General features: G+C 41.1%; 3 protein-coding genes across 14 annotated transcripts in view; 1 reads left to right on the forward strand and 2 right to left on the reverse strand.

Moving 5' to 3' along the window:
- The first annotated feature begins 349 nt into the window (after positions 1-349).
- Positions 350-2,076, forward strand: trappc2l (trafficking protein particle complex subunit 2L). The gene is made up of 5 exons (XM_003445700.3): positions 350-493; positions 771-943; positions 1,451-1,538; positions 1,765-1,844; positions 1,922-2,076. Exons 1-5 carry the CDS (start codon positions 449-451, stop codon positions 1,965-1,967), a joined length of 432 nt encoding a protein of 143 aa, XP_003445748.1. The 5' UTR covers positions 350-448; the 3' UTR covers positions 1,968-2,076.
- Positions 2,077-2,105: 29 nt separating this feature from the next.
- Positions 2,106-5,369, reverse strand: pabpn1l (PABPN1 like, cytoplasmic). Of its 2 annotated transcripts, none has more exons than XM_025905796.1 (6): positions 5,031-5,369; positions 4,158-4,281; positions 3,591-3,658; positions 3,407-3,513; positions 3,182-3,269; positions 2,106-2,769 (listed from the first exon to the last, which is right to left on the reverse strand). In XM_025905796.1, the coding sequence occupies exons 1-6, from the start codon at positions 5,154-5,156 to the stop codon at positions 2,440-2,442; spliced, it is 843 nt and encodes a 280-aa protein (XP_025761581.1). In that variant the 5' UTR covers positions 5,157-5,369; the 3' UTR covers positions 2,106-2,439. The 2 variants fall into 2 exon arrangements, with proteins under 2 accessions (XP_025761581.1, XP_019213247.1); XM_019357702.2 differs by having other exon boundaries at positions 5,085-5,360.
- A 5,240-nt stretch (positions 5,370-10,609) lies between these two features.
- cbfa2t3 (CBFA2/RUNX1 partner transcriptional co-repressor 3) overlaps positions 10,610-16,193 on the reverse strand; it is a 40,932-nt gene continuing 35,348 nt past the window's right edge. For 8 of the 11 annotated variants that reach the window (XM_019357711.2, XM_019357732.2, XM_013271680.3 and 5 more), the window contains one exon: positions 10,610-16,158. In XM_019357711.2, coding sequence (XP_019213256.1) covers positions 15,766-16,158 — 393 coding nt within the window. In that variant the 3' untranslated portion in view covers positions 10,610-15,765. The remainder of the gene's footprint in view (positions 16,159-16,193) is intronic. The other 3 variants (XM_019357734.2, XM_013271678.3, XM_013271676.3) reach the window with 1 other exon arrangement.

Below are 16,193 nucleotides of genomic sequence, written 5' to 3' on the forward strand. Positions count from 1 at the left end.
AGTTTTCTGCGCAATATTTGCGCATACAGGAAACAGCAGCTCTTAAGATGTTTGCTAGGATTTACTTACACTTCACTGAAATCGCTTTATCTTTTTTTGGCTTAATTTCTCCTATATATGACTACGGTAGATTTATATTTTGTTATTAAATAAACAAAAATTAGCTTTTTGGATTATGCTGCATTCAATGACTGCTGATAAATCTGACTGTCACGAAGTTAAATTTCAAAATATTCGGATAAATAACAAAAAATAATCTCATAAATATAATTTAATTTAAAAATGAAAATATTGCTATATAAAGATTATGTTATAAGCCAAATATTTAAGCACATGGTATCTACATCATACAAAAACCTGGCATTCAAAAGGGGCTGCTTTCTACTCCTGCTTTACGGGCAGTAACTGAATGCAACGTGTCACGTGACCGCATCTGACAGCTCACAAGATGAACACTAACATGGCGGTGTGCATAGCTGTGATCGCAAAAGAGGTAATGATTGCTGTTATATATCACAGGTTTGATTTCCGTGTTGTGTTCATAGCTTAGCCTTATATTGATAGACGTATCTAATCACATGTTAGCTTTGTCTGAACGCTGTAAGGTCAGCAAGTTTAAATGCACCAACATGGCTATCGTCTAGCATTAGCTAGGTATAAGACTACCTGCTGTTACAGTTTTCTGAATCTTTCCCGAGCAAGTGCAACAAAGACGATGTCTTTAACGTTTTTTTCTTGTTCTTCTCTACATTTGTATGTGTTTTTGGCAGAATTACCCGCTATATATCCGCAGTGTTCCCACTCAAAATGAGCTGAAGTTTCACTACACAGTACACACCTCTCTGGATGTGGTGGAGGAAAAGATCTCAGCTGTGGGCAAAGCCTTGGGAGACCAGAGAGAGCTGTACCTGGGTCTGCTTTACCCAACAGAAGACTATAAAGTGTATCCTTTATTTTTAAGTAAATTTACTTACATCACGTTTCTTTCACTAAGGATAGAGTATGATCTCATCATAGACTAATTATCTTATTACATAAAATATAAATAAACCATTACTCTCTAAAATTGTGTGCAAAAGTATTTGGCCACGCCCATTTCTTTATATTTTACTGGGAAAATCCTAACAAGCTCTTAATAATAAGTCAGTATTTTGTACCACGTTTATTTTTCAGCAGAGGCTGAACTCTTAGACCTTCCTTGTAATGTCTTTAAGTGGGTTTCAGGAACAGTTCTCCAGGCTTTTTGAATCATCTTTAAACAGACTTTTCCACCAAAACCATTTCAGATGACCGTGTGGCAAATAATGGGTGGATCCATGCTGAAATCCTTATAAACCAGACTTGCAGATTCTTCTCTTATCATTCTACAAAGCCAGAAGTTGTCTTTGCTGGAATGTTTGGTCTCAATGTTTCCTGAAGAAAACACAAGTATCCTTGACTTGTAAAACAGATATGGGTATGTGACCAACTCCAAGGTGAAATTTGTAATTGTTGTCGACTCATCAAATACATCTTTGCGGGATAATGAAATAAGAAGTGTAAGTTGAGTTTGTTAAGCATCTACACATTTTCAAACAGAGCTGGATTAAGTAGACTCCTGATGACAATTAACCTTACATTTCAAAGTTTAGGATGCACTGTACACAGCTAGAACACAACACTTGATTAGAGCATCTTGGACGTCTTGTCCAGATGAACAGAATCCACTCTTTGGGACTCGATTAGAACATTTATCTTCATAACGGACCCTCGTTTCATTTTCAGATGTTCAGGAAGTTGCACAACTCGTTTACTGACGTAATGTGTAACCCGTTCCACAATCCTGGAGACACCATTCAATCCAAGTGAGTATAAGCTGATATTGCATTTGATGTCCCCCATTTATTCAGTGATGTTTAACCAATAATCGATCCTCCTCCAGGGCCTTCGATGGGATTGTTTCTGGAATGATGGTACAAACTGCCTGATGCATCTTTTACCCAGTCTGCTGATCCTCCACTGTACATAAACACCTTTATTTTATTTACTTGTTTCTTTAATTATGAAATACAACTGTAATAAAACTGAACTGTTAGACATCACTGTGTGTTATTTTACTACAAGCGGAACACCAGATCATTTTTTATTTATTCACATACATAGCAAAGAACTTAAGTTATACATAAGGGGAAAATTTGAAGATTACATTGCAGGCAGCAACACAAAACATTCTCGTCAATTTGTAAAAACAAATGCAACTGCATAACATTTCGAGGATTGTCCCATGCATTCACAGCAACATAAGCTAATAAAGCGACATCTCTGAATTATGCACATCTCACCTTCATCACTGTGGTCATTTATGCACCTCTCATAATTGCCAACTTGATAATGGATGGAAGAATTTGTTTAAAATGACTTGTGTCACTTCTATCCTCCAACTTTATGCTGCGGGTAGACCTAGCGCTGCTGGGGGTAGTGCTGTCCACTCGACCCTGCCCCTAACTCCTCTGATGGTGGCGTGATAAGCAGCAGACATGGGTAACGTTTAGACGTCTGCTCATGGTAGTCCATGTGTCCCCACTGTCTTTTCCCCACTGGGGCTCCTCCGTAGTAAGGGTGGGGCGTTTGATGTTGTGGCCTGTTCGACTGGTAACGGAACCTGCCTCGAGAGCTGTTATGGTATCGGGGTGGACGGTAGCCACGACCTCTGCCTCTGGAGTGGGCGCCTCTGTGCCCTCCTCTATCAGTGGTGCTGATGCCTGGCATGTTAGTCCTCTTGGGCATAACCTGCAAGACAAGGGAGGTTCTTTACTGGTTAGGACTAATTTGGTTAAAAAGACAAATACTGAAAATATCCAAGACTTTGGTGTTCCATTTTCACTTCCAAACAAGAAGTTGGGTTATGTCCAGTACACAAGGTAAAAATATTATTTTCCCAGTCTATTCCTTTGTCCTAAGCAAAACAACTTTAAACTTTTTTCCCCAACCAAGAACAGTACAAGAATAAAGTACAAGTTTGTTTCTTCCCAAGTAAGACGGTTATTCTGGTAGAATCTGTTGCCACCTGAGATCTTTTCCCTCTTATGGTGCTGCAAGCTGTGCATGTACAACAAATGTACTGAGATTTGACTGGCATTATTGTGCACGTCTTCAAGGAGAGAAAAAAAAAAAAAAAAAAAAAAGCATAGTACCCCCTCACCTTTAAGACTCTTCCTCTGAACAGAGTCTCATGCAGTCCAATGGCACTCTGTACAGAATCCCGATCGGAGAACTCAATGTAAGCAAAGCTGTGAAGATCAGAACATATAAAAAGCACCAATTAGATATGGCTGTCAACATTCATGTAGGTGTATGCTATGATCAAACAATGTTAGGCTGCAAAAAAATAAGAACGTATAGAAATATAAATACAGACTGAACCTACCCCTTAGGATGGCCGGAGAACCTGTCACACAGGATGGTAACTCTGTTGACAGGACCACAGCCATTGAAGTGGATCTCCAACTCATCTGCAGTGGCTCCATAGTCTACCTGAGATTTATTCAGTGCGTTAGACAAACTGTGACACCCCCCAAAAATATCCAAGTGTAGAAATGAATATTCCTTACATTTCCAACATAGATCGACCTGTTGTCTGCATCTATCCTCTCCTCGGGAGTCATGTTGTAGAAAGGTCCTGTGGAGGAAACAGACTTTATGCACTGCTTTTGCATATGCAACACAGGGAACGTGCAGTCTACATGAGTCATGCTAGGTGAAACTAACAATGATTACAATCACCAATATTATCTCTTTGACAATACACATCTCAGTCTGGCTTTTCTCTGACTGCATCTCTGCTCAGAGGAGGAACCAAAGAGCAGGATGGGGGGAGGGAGACGCACAGAGGCAGAAAATAGCCACAGGCAGTGAGGAGGACACTTCTGGTTCTCTGGGGCTCACTGCTTCGTCTCATTGGGCAGTGATGAGGCACAACACTCGCAACCACTGTGAAGCGTCCCAGGTGTTGGCCAGATGGAGAAGAATGTGGTTATCTCACCTGCCTGGAGGCTGCAATGCTACACACACCTGGCTAAAAATACACTGTTGAGGCTTCCCGCATGCATTTAGCTATGCAGCTATACAATGTGGTACAACAAAGCACCGCTCCACAGATGAGATGCAAGCTGTCTCACCAGACTGAGGGCTGCTGGTCAGGAGCTGCATGTCCACTGCATCACACCTCTCCTCCTCCTTCAGTCTTTCCGACTCTTCTTCCATCTCCAGCTCCTGCACCCTGGCCTTGATGGCCAGCAGCTCCTGTGACACAACCAAAAAAGGAAACTTGAAGAAACTTTGGACTAAAGTAAGACACTCAGCAATGATGGCAAATTAAAGAAAAACTTTTAAACAGATGCAGAAACATTTGAATCTTATGGGTAGTAGTAGTACAATTAGTGCTCTCCAACAGTGCCATTAAAACAAAGTTAGACAATTTATTTTATGTTCATTTGCAGTTTGAGGTTAGAGGCTTGGACAGATTTTGTCAAAAGGTACATTGGCATCTTCTGGAGGCTAGAGGGCATTGCTTATTCCTACTGGGTTAACTTTAGTTGGGAACCTTCCCAGATTCACTGATCTGAAACTAGACTTTTTGTCTGACTTCTGGATCCTGTGATACAAAGATACTGATTTTTTTTTTTTTTTTTTTTTTGTCCCTCCTATGTTCCCAATATCTACTGCATATTTACATAAACATGAACTAATCTCCCTTAAAAAACAAACATGTTCAAATTGAGCTGTCCTGATATTTCTGGGCAGCAACGTAATCTAATCACGCCTGAAGTGCAGCACAAAACGTAGCTATAACCGCACTTAACCCTGACACACAATGCGCCGAGTGGCCCAGCTTTTCACTCTGCATCTTAGATGTGGCTCACTGGTGCTCTTATCACACAACGTTTGTCGGGGATATACAATACGACACTGCGTTTGCGCTCGTTTGCCTAGCGTGACGAGCTTGGTTTATTACACCGCGTCGACATATAGCACACAAGCAAATAACTAACCCGTGTTAAACCTGCTTTTTGCCCATCGCCAGCACAATAATAGCCCATGCTCACCGGGTCCTCCGTGAATTGCTCTCCGATGGACTCGCCCTCGAGGTAGCCGTACTCCAGATGATTTTCCGCCATGCTTACTGCTCAGACATAGCATCTGCAAAGCTGACTGCAGCTTGCCAAAACCGCCACAGAAAAATATCCCTGACAGGGAGGAACCCGGTGGACGGTCCGCAAACAAACGCGACTGCACAATTTGAGGTAACCTAATAGATATCACCTGTGAGTGAGGCGCATGGCGCGCGGGGCTGATTGACAGACGAGCGCACGTGAGCGCGGTTTTTCTTTTGTGTGGAGGCTCTTCCTCTCAGTGGCGTACCTACTGTACGTGGGGGCCATGGCTGCCCCCTACTCTACACACACACACACACCCACACATACCTCACCACAGCTTACCCACATGAGTGAACTAGTAAAACTATAACAATAAAAAGCCTGTAAAATGATATTTGCGCATCCCATTCTTCATTGTAAAATTTGATTTATTTAATACATTTGAAATCACTAGACGTTTCTAATAATGAGCTACACAGGCCACTAGACTCCCGTTTTAGATTTTTCAGCAGAAATGAACATGTTTACTGCTTGGTTTTAAAAAATAAAGCTCTCTATAGTTTATTTTTCCCTGATAATAACTGTATGCATGAACCACCCGTTCAACTTTATGTACGGAGTCCCTTTTGAGCCACACTTGGGTGTCCCTATATCTGTCTTATAACTATAATTTTAGTTACTGATCTGAAGTGAACCTCCCGACCTCTCTGTGTTGTTGGTGGCTTTTGGATTATTATAACTGTGATTATCTGTTAAGCTTATCCAATTCAGGGTCACAGGGGGGCTGGAGCCTATCCCAGCTGCCATAGTTTGAGAGGCGGGGTGCACTCTGGACAGGTCAGACAGACAGACAGACAACAAGTCACACTCAGATTCACACCTATGGACAATTTAGAGCAACCAGTTAACTAAGCCTGAAGAACTGCATGTCGGGGAGCTCATGTAAACGCCACACAGAAAGCACCCATCCACATAGTGGATTCAAACCTGGGACCTTTTTGCTGTGAGGCAAGAGTGCTAACCGACAAAGCTTTCCTCTTTTAAATGTTATTTATAACCTGTCTGTGCTCAGAAGTCTGAAATCTGTCCTCAGGTTTTTTTTTTCAGTGAGTGAAGTTCTAACAATCTTTTATTCATAAGTTTTCACTGATTAGCAGGTATGCCTACGTGATAATATAAAGTCCAACCCCAGGGACACACCAGGTTTGTTTTTGTGAATCACATCTTCAATCCAGTTTTGTTCCATCCTTCGCATTGCTTCAAATCACACCCTCACTAAGAATCTGCTCCACCATTGTATAAATATACAAATAATGCGAATAAGAAAAGAAAGAATGAAAATAAAAAGACTAAAAAGACGAGCCTTTAGAGACTCTATAGTGCCACTCTTGGCAAAGCAAATGTATTTGGCACAACAATGCATTTATGTCTGCTTACTAAAACTGCAGAACAGGACAGATTAAAAAATAATAATAATAATAATAAAATTTTACAGGACAGAGAGATACTTCTAGGAAGCTTCCAAAAAGCTTCAAAATACTCCACTGCATTTGTTGGAGTATTATCTGGACTGGGTACAATCAGCTCAGGTGACCCTTAATAAGCTAGTTAGTGTTAGCTGATAACATATACATCCAAATATATTTAGATGTGGTGATGACCGTTAGAGGCATCAAAACTGTACGCCCAAACCGATGGGTTATGTTACATCTTTTATATACAGTTAGGTAGGTTTGACAGTTTTCTGTACACCACTAAAGTGGATTTTAAATCAAGAAATCAAGATGTGATTGAAGTGCAGACTTTCAGATTTAATTCAAAGGTTTTCACAAAAGTAAAGGAATTACAGCAATTTTTATACATAATCCACCATCCAAAAGTAATTATAAAAACTGACCTAGTTTTAAATATAAGGATTGTTTTTAATACATGGATGAAAATCCCTTGCAAACAGCATTTGCCTGAAGTCTAGAATTTATGGACATCACCAAATGCTGTGTTTCCTCCCTTGAGATGCTCTCTAAAGCCTTTACCGCAGATACATCTAGTTGCTGCTTGTTTGCGGGTTTTTCTGCATTCAGTTTCTTCTTCAGTAATTGTAAAGCATGCTCTACTTGTTTAATATTGGGCAACTGACTTGGTCATTGAAGAATATCTTATTTATTTGCCTAAAGAAATTCTTGTGTTGCTTTTGCAGTATGATTCTAGTCATTGTTATTTGCACCGTGAAGTCCTGTCCAATCAGTTTTGCAGCACTGGACTGAATCTGAGCTGAGAGTATAGCCCTGTACACTTTACAATTAATCCTGCTACTTCTATCAGGAGTCACATCATCAGTAAAAACTACTGCTGCTAGTTGCACTGGCAGCCACACATACTCATGCCATAACATTACCATAACCATATTGGACAGGTAATGTCATCGGATCATGAGCTGTTTCTCTCCTTCTCCATACTTTTCTGTTTTCATCATTCTTTTACAAATTCATCTTGGTTGCATCTCTCCAGAAATGTTCAGGCTCTGTTAGGTGTTTTCTGACCCTCCTGTTCTTGAGTGTAACCAGTGGTTTGCACCTTATTGTAAACCCTCTGTATTTCCATTCATAATGGAACTTCTTGTTTGTAGACCTTGACAACACCTACCTCCTTGAGAGTGTTCTTGACAGAATTTTGCGATCATTTGCTTTGGTTGTACTCTGTGGTCTCCCAGACCTTTAAGCAGTGCTAAGTAGTGCACCTTTTAAAGACTGTACCAGACAATAAAGCTGCCCACTTTTGGCCACTGTTTTTCATATCTCTCTGTCTGTTTTTCAGCTTGATGGCTTCCTTCACTTGCAACAACATCTCACATGGAAAAGTTACCCAATAAGTTCAACACTTGGTATTAACTCCAAATCTCGTGTTTGCTTAATTTCTCATAAATTAACAAGGGAACAGACTTCACCAGTGAAACAGCCTGTCAGCCAATTTTCCAGTTACTTTTGACAATTTGAAAATGTGGGACTGTGTATAAAAAAAGCTGTCATTCCTAAACAGATAATGCAACACTTCTTGCAAAACCCCTTGAAAAATAAAACAGAAAATGTGCACTTAAACCATATCTTGACTGTGGTGCTGTACAGAAGCAAAAATACGGGGTAAAAATGTGTAACTGTGGACCTAACTGTAGCTTCTATTGGTGTTGTGGCGGACCGCCAGGCGGCTCCACTCACACCCAAGTGGAAGGGAAGTGCTGGGGTGGAGATTTTGGCGCTTACTGTATGTGAGGTTCAGAGAGTCGGTTAATAAAGTTGGAGTGAGACACTGAGACCTCTCCTGTCGTTATTACATACCTCCACAGTGTCACTAATAACAACAATATCACATTGTTGTCCTGAAGTGTCTCAAAAAGAAACACCAGTGTATGAGGAAGAAACATCGGCATAACTTTGTGCTGAACATTGGAGGGGTCAAGATCTCTGTCTAAATAAATAAATAAATCTGGGTAAATTCCCAGATGATTAAACATGCAACTATTTTGCTGGTAATATCTGAAATGAGTAAAGAAAATCAACAGCCTATTTATGCAAGATAATTCATAATTTTATGGGGGGGGGGGGCGTTTATATTGGCTGGGTGTGATTATTGGGGGGGTCATAAACCCCCTAAGCCCCTGGAAATTACGCCCCTGGCAAGAAAGCGTGTACAATAAAAATCTCAGAATTAAGCAGCTAAAGAGAATTTAGTCAATAATAATTCTGTTATTTTATTTTATGTATTATTTTATTTCTCCAGTGAAAAAGGCCTCATCTGTTGATATTATGTTCAGGAACCACTCGGATATACCACAAAGATTCCGACGTAACACAGTTAAACATATGAGAAGAAATAACTAAATAAGAGTAAAAGGTGGGGAGAGGTTTTGCAGCTTTTAATAAACATAGCAAATGTGTCATTTGAAAATTAAGAAAATATAGAAAGAAAATGCAGTAAAAAGGTGTCTGTTGTTTGGTTTTCCCATTAACATACATCTTTCCTTTTCTCAGTCCTCCTCTTCTTTTAAGTCACACTGCCAGACTGCATAACCTGATCCAGCTGTTTAATTCAGTTCAGCTTTATTTATCTAGCGCTAAAACACACACACAAAAAAGTTGGCTCTAGTTGCTTTCTATCCTAAGATTAAAACAACAATACAATAATACAGAGCAAACCCCAACAATGAGACGACCCCTGATGACCAAGCTTTTGGTGAAAGTGGAGAGGAAAAACTCGCTTTTAACAGGAAGAAACCTCCAGCAGAACCAGGCTCAGGGAGGGGGGGCCATATGCCGTGACCGGTTGGGGGTGATGGGAGGAAGAAAAAACTCATACATGGAGTGTCTTTAATGTCATTTCTATAGGAGCCCTGGGAAGGTTTGGATAACCTTAAAAAATGTAAAATAAAGTTCTGCGGTTTAGATGTAGGGAGGCAAGTCCAGGATCAACATTGCATCTGACCAATCACATTGTTAAGGTGTCATAGCTTTGCAACTTGGAAAAAAACTGCCGACGCACACTGAGGGAAAAAAAATCCAAAAAAGGGGTCAGTTAAGGTCAGGGTTATGGATGGGGGTTGGGATGTGATCATGAATGGGTTTAGAGTTACTGGGCTATAGTAAGATTTTATCGGATTAGGCTTATGTTTGGTATGTGGTGTTGTGGTGTTTCCACGTTACAAAACTGTGACATCACTACAATTTGATTGGTCACTTGTGTTGTTGAACCTGGGCAAATATTAGATTTGTTGACAGACCTGTCCACGGTGTGCCTCATTATAAGAAGGGAAGAAACTGATTTTTTTTTTTTAAAACCTAGCAGGTGATTCAGAAGAGGCTAAAAGTATAATAAGATTTAATCAGACTATTACATTTTTAGTATAAAATCCAAAGCAACTGACAGTGCACAAAAGACCTAAAAAAACAGCTGGTAGGGTGGAAAGGAACAGCTCAGGTTGAGCAGTCTGGAGAGAGAGTTAGAGAGGCAAGGCTGAGATGATATGGACACGTGCAGATGAAATAATGGACAGGAAGACCAGACAAAGGATGTTGAAGATGGAGCTGCCAGGCAGGAGGAAAAGAAGACCACAGAGGAGATTCGTGGATGCAGTGAAGGAGGACATGGAGAGGGTTGGTGTGACAGAGGGAAATGCTATGAATAGGGTCAATGGAGGCAGGTGTAAAGATGGAGATGGAGTGATGCAGCCGAAAGAAGAAGAATTAGTAGAAGAGGTGACTTTAACATGAGTCCAGAGTTGTTTAGTAATGTTTTTGTGTGCCATTGTTGTAATATACTTAGATAATGTTCATGGTATGTCTAGACTTTTTAGTGATATGTCAACATTTGGGATAATGACTCTGTGTTAATAATTATTTAATAACAATCGATCATTTTCATTTTCTGGGCATATAATCTTAGAATATTCCCACATTTGAAAAAGACAAGAGAGAACAGCAATGAATACTTCATTTCATGTTTTAATTACACAGTTACATTGTTCAACACAGACAATAACCTGAATTAGAATGTTTTACAGCTTCACACATCCAACAGAGCGAACAGTTAAAGAGCGGTATTAGCAACAGGGAGGAAAGCATGCAAGAAATAAATACAAATCAGAATTGAATTCTTCTGGCACAGTTTACTTCATCTAAAAATGGCAACAGGACCGTTTGAAGAGGGAAATTAAACAAAAGGGAAAAGATCTTCAAAGCGCCATCCTTTCCTACAGAAACATGTTTTTCTGTAATAATGTATTGCACATTACAGTATAGAATGCTTCCCTACACATAAAAAAACCATAAACCTTTATTCAGTTTATGTAAAGATAAAAACAAGACCATCCTGAGCCATGGCTTTTGGGAAAACAAGTTCTGTATCCACTGTTTACCACCTTAGCTTTCTACTGTAGCTATATATTGGAGCCTGTTTCACAGGAAGGACAAGTCAGCGTCACATCTGATGAGCTTTGAAGCTTCTCTGGTTGGAGTTGGGAGGAACAAACACCAACCTGCTAATATCTGTCTTCTCTAAACATGTGTTTTGCCCATATCATGTACATAGTTAAACAAATAAGACACATGGCCGATGCAAAGTGTTTGGAGACCCTTGGATGGTATTCACAACAGCAGAGCCCTTATGCGTTTGCCATATATAATATCTTCACAGAGAAAAGTAAATGACACCACAGCACTAATGCACTAATTGCATTTGTTTCATTACCCCATTCTGTATCCTACTGTCCACTGAACCCGGGAGGAGTGAAGGACAATTTTGCTCTTTCCTGTGCAGATTTGAACTGCAGTCTCATATCTCACGCAATCAATCACAGCTGACGTTCTCTACTGCTGGGACATAACACAAAAATTAGAACCAAAGTGAAATTGAACTGAGATGGTTGTAGCTTTTGGTTGTGTTTTGGTCATTTATAATGGTCTGTTGGGTTTGGCTTTGTTTCGTTTATCTGAGGGCTTACTCACAGACATGGAGGCACACACACAAGCGGCGCGCTCGAAAGATGAACGGAACTGCCGCCACAATGTTGCGTGGATGTGGATGTTATAGAAAAACGTGTCACTGTACTGCAAAAAGCTGCTGCTACATACTGTGAATCAATGTGCCACTGTACACTGCCTGGGATGTTTCATTAAAGCTCTGAAGGTTTCAAGTAGTTTGTACAGAGACATAAAGAAAAAAAGACTTACAAAAACACACACACACAACCATATGCACACACACGCACACACACCACGCATTCATTTTTATCTCTGCAAGGCTTTGTGACTGTAAGAACACGCAATCAGTAGGCTGTTTGAAAGGAGAGGCTTCTATTATTTTTACAGAAGCACTTTTCAGTATGTAGACAACAAGCGCTTTGATTGCTTGAATAATAATTCTACACTTCTGAAACTCAGCCGGTTCATTGAGGGCGGTCTTCACTCCTGGGCTCTGAGCGTGTGTATTTCAGACACTTTGGTTAACTGGTGTAGCTGAGCTCTAACCTTTATTACTTCTGGTCTGCTGATTCACACCATTTCAGAACCTACTATGGCAATACAGGAGTACTTTGGTCTGTGCTTTTATTGGTTTTGGACAACAGATGGCATGTCATGGTCAATTCTCTGATCGGTTTGGTAATACGGAGGTCTGACTGCATGTGTGCCTGTTACTAAATTCTAGCAGTATCAGTTTTTTTAGTGGGATGTGTTTTAAAAAAGAAAAAGAAAGACACTAGGGTCTGAGAGGAATAAATAGATTTAAACATTAGGAGTAAAGACAGTTCCCTACAACGCTATTTCCTTTTATGACGACTTTTGAGCGGGCATGTGTGTGTGTCCACGTCTGCTCTCAACCCAGCTTTTCAAAGTCCAGGTCAACCTCTCCTGGTGGTTAGCTGTATGGTCACAGGAGGTAGCTAGTGTGAAGGGAGGGTTTGTGAGCAGTGGTTTGTGGTAGTAGTGGAGGAATTCGACATCAGGGTAACAGGAACAAGTCACAGAAAAAGAAAACAGGCTGAGGTCAGCGCCTTAACATGGTAATTCTAACACACATACATAAATGCTACACACGAATGAAGGGGTACCTTGCAGCTTATGTCATTTGAAATATGGTCTCAGATAGTCAAAAAAAAAAAAAAATCAATCCAACAAAAACTAAAGAGCAACAAGGAGTTTTTGTTTTCCCATGCCCCAACTGCAAAAACAAAGTTACCCCTTTTTTCCCCTTTTGGTCCAAGCAAAGGAGGCCGAACATGTAAGCTACACAATAATCAATATAAAATATGCACACACATTTTCTCAAGGCTTTTTGACTGTTTAGTATTCTCGTGTTAACCTTATTGCTGGGGCGTTTGGGAAAGCCTGGGAAAGAAAAAACAGAGCGAAAGAAGTCATGCTACTCTCTTGGCCTGAAACTAAAGACCTGCCCCCCACCCCACCCACACCCACCCCCACCCCCAAGTCAGCAGCTTATACTCAAATTGTATCTTTACAAATGAACAATAAGCAGCGAGGAGTTAAGAACAACATTTTAAAGATTGGGTATCAAATTAGATTTGTCATGTACTGTAGCTTAACACTGGCGTATCGCTTAATCCTGCACCATGGGAGAAACAAACACTCTTAACCACATGCACGCAGACTGATGAGGACCAAGAGAGAGAGGATCACTACAGGGGCGCTGGAGCTAAACGGCTGGTAAGAAACGGAGCGCTTGACGTGATGTGTCAAGTTTGACATTTCCAAAAATTGGTGTGAATGAGGAAAAAAAAATCTAATTGAGTTACCACTGAGCCTTTCTATTAATACACACTGTTGAGTCACCTACTGCAGGATGCAGAGCTGTTTTACCACTGTTGCCAACAGTTTTCTCCACTCAGGGTCACATGACACTTTGATTTGAGTGAAAATTGAAAAAGTGTTTAACTTGTATGAGAGAAAAAAAAAGTTGATCAATTTTAGAAACAAATGTACTGTGAAAAAAAATCTGGACATTAAACTTTAAAGGTTTCTGTTATTTGGCAAACACATTTTTGGACCTCTTTAAATACTATGTACATTCACATTAAGTTACTGATGTTACTTTAAATATATTTATATGTATCTATATTATATGACACCCTATGGGCAGTTGCTGAGGTTCCATTCAGTAGCTGAATTCTCTTCATATTGCACCTCCGTCCTCTCACTGTCTTACAATGCGAGCAATACAAAATATTCTACAAGAGGGGTTTCCATCTCATTGATATAGATTCAACAAATCAAACAATAAGTACAATGCAGGGCTTCCTCTCATAAACATAAGCATCCTTGCTCTGTCTTCACTGCTCAACCCGAACTCAAAGGAGGAAAGTGAAAGGTAGCAAAACTAAAACAAAAGTCCGTCTTTCTGGATATACACAAGGGCAGCACGTGTGGACATCAGCAACAAGAGACATTATTGAAAAATGAAAAGAGGAACGATATCTACAAGCGGGTTCAGCCCTACCCGTGGGACTTGCTTTGCGGCTCTCTGTCCAAAGCTAGCGGAGGGGTAGGGCACATGTGAGTCAAGTAGTCGGGGAAGAACGTAGAAGGGAGGAGAGGGGTGAGGGGAGGTAGAAAGAGAGAGGAGAACAAAGTCTACACCGCCCTTTTTTAGGCTCTGTCTTGTGTTTATCATGCTTTGGAAAAGGAGGGAGTGAATGTAAAGGTAATTCCTTCAAAGATCTCCTCGCTGTGGAGCGTAAAATAAAAACAAAACAAAAAAACAACAAAGACTTACAAACAATCCTTCCACGTGTCTCCATAGTTTGTAATGCCATCTTGGACAATGTTTTCAAGCTTGTGTTGAGGTTTTTTTTTCTGTTTTGGCAGCTCCTTTGCCGTGTACACACCATCGTCTCCTTTGAGGCTGTGTAGCTTTTTTCGTTCCTCTTTGTCCTCTCTACCACTTAAACAAAAACACACTGTTGCAGGGTTTCCATCTATTTCATTAAGTCTTTCTTGTAGGTAAGTTCAGAGCATTGTCCATATTCACTAGTCTGGGCCGTCTCTGAGGAATCGCTGTACTTTTACCCAGACTGCAGGAGGCAGCTGCACATCAAAGCGGGTCACAGTTTGCTGTCTCTGGGTCCCGTTTTGCAGCTCCTCTGCAGCCCGGTCGTCTCAGGGCTGGCTTATCTGCTGAGGAGGTGATGTTGCTTTGTGTTTGGTTACAAGATGAGTGCTTCTCTTTATCGCTTACTTACTCACTTTGGCAGTGTAATACAAAGGTTTGGATCATGTTATTTTTCATCTTTGAAATCATTTGGGTTCATAATGGTGCAGAGAGGTGAGTCCGGTGTAGATTTTCTTGGCTCGCTAGCAAGGTAGTTAGCAGTTCAAAATTAAGTTATTTTTTTCATATCATTACTGTTATCATAATCAACGTCAGCGTCATCGCTATTATTCTTTATTTAGAATATTTGGACTTCTCTTTGTTTTCCCTTAAAGCCAGAAAGAAATTTTTAATAAATACTAAGTTGTGTTTCTGAGGAATTAATCGCATCCCAACTTTTACCCCTTCCCTCAAAAATAACAAAAAAGGTATTATGCTCCTTGCCTTTCTCCAATGGGATACTAGAAAAAGTCCCACATCTGGGAACTGTTTGGACTGTTAGTGCACATCTCAGGGCTCATCTCATTGGTGCTAAATTAAAGGGAAATCCTATCCAGGTGCTAATCGGCCTAGTCATCCCCCATCGATGCTGCCTCCTCACAGCCCTTATAGTGGACATTATTTACCATGCTTACGTTACTGAGGGCAAATCTTCAAGTCAAAGCTCATGTTGCAAACACGTCTGATATGTTTCTTCAACAGAGAAAGGAGACACTGCACTCGTCATGCTTTACACTACATTGAACCCCAGACCACAATCTTTGTATCTGTGGCTGTGAAAGAGAAAGTATTCTGGAGGAAGGTGAGGAAATAAGTCCATCATCAGGTTAAAGAGAAGACGTTAAAGATCAGGATATGAGGGAAATAAGAGCTGAAAGAGGGGACTGGAGCAGTTTGCGATGAAGATTCCTCAGTTTGGTTTTGTGTGGAGTGTGAGCGCTGTCACTTCGGTATGCAGGGGAGGGACGAAGGTCAGACGTCAGCGAGAGGTGGCATCCAGTAGTGCGGGGGTGGCTGGAGTTGTGGAGCGAGAGGCACTGCTGGAACTGCTCTCTTTGGGGCTGGCAGAAACACTTCCGCTGTTGCTGCCGGCCCCTCCCGCAATACTGCTCTGGGCTGCGAGTGACAGGGGTCCTGGAGGAGTGCCCTCGGAGTGAGTTGGGGGCGCGCTGGAGGAGGCGGAGGAGCTGGAGGAGGGGGTTCCTAGAGGGACACTGCTGCCCCCTGGCAGCCCCTGAAGGCCTTGACCACAGACGTGGTGGTGCTTCTCCCAGTCTTTGTGTTGGCAGAAGGAGCCACAGTAGCGAGCTGTGTTGCAGCCGCTGCACGTCTCGCTGGCTTTCCTCCCACAATTCCAGCAGCTCTGTTGAGACAGTAGGGAGAGAGTGGGTCGATAAAAATAAGTCT

This window comes from Oreochromis niloticus, linkage group LG1, assembly GCF_001858045.2.
Source record: "Oreochromis niloticus isolate F11D_XX linkage group LG1, O_niloticus_UMD_NMBU, whole genome shotgun sequence".
Lineage (NCBI taxonomy): Eukaryota > Metazoa > Chordata > Actinopteri > Cichliformes > Cichlidae > Oreochromis > Oreochromis niloticus.

Excerpts from the sequence above, each read along its gene's own strand:
- trappc2l (XM_003445700.3), top strand. The coding sequence starts at position 449 with ATGAACACTAACATGGCGGTGTGCATAGCTGTGATCGCAAAAGAG. Across the intron at positions 944-1,450 it reads CCAACAGAAGACTATAAAGT|ATATGGGTATGTGACCAACT; the intron begins GTATCCTTTATT and ends CTTGTAAAACAG. Across the intron at positions 1,539-1,764 it reads GGGATAATGAAATAAGAAGT|ATGTTCAGGAAGTTGCACAA; the intron begins GTAAGTTGAGTT and ends TTTCATTTTCAG.
- pabpn1l (XM_025905796.1), bottom strand. The coding sequence starts at position 5,156 with ATGGCGGAAAATCATCTGGAGTACGGCTACCTCGAGGGCGAGTCCATC. Across the intron at positions 4,282-5,030 it reads AAAAAGCAGGTTTAACACGG|GAGCTGCTGGCCATCAAGGC; the intron begins GTTAGTTATTTG and ends GTTGTGTCACAG. Across the intron at positions 2,770-3,181 it reads TCAGAGGAAGAGTCTTAAAG|GTTATGCCCAAGAGGACTAA; the intron begins GTGAGGGGGTAC and ends CTTGTCTTGCAG.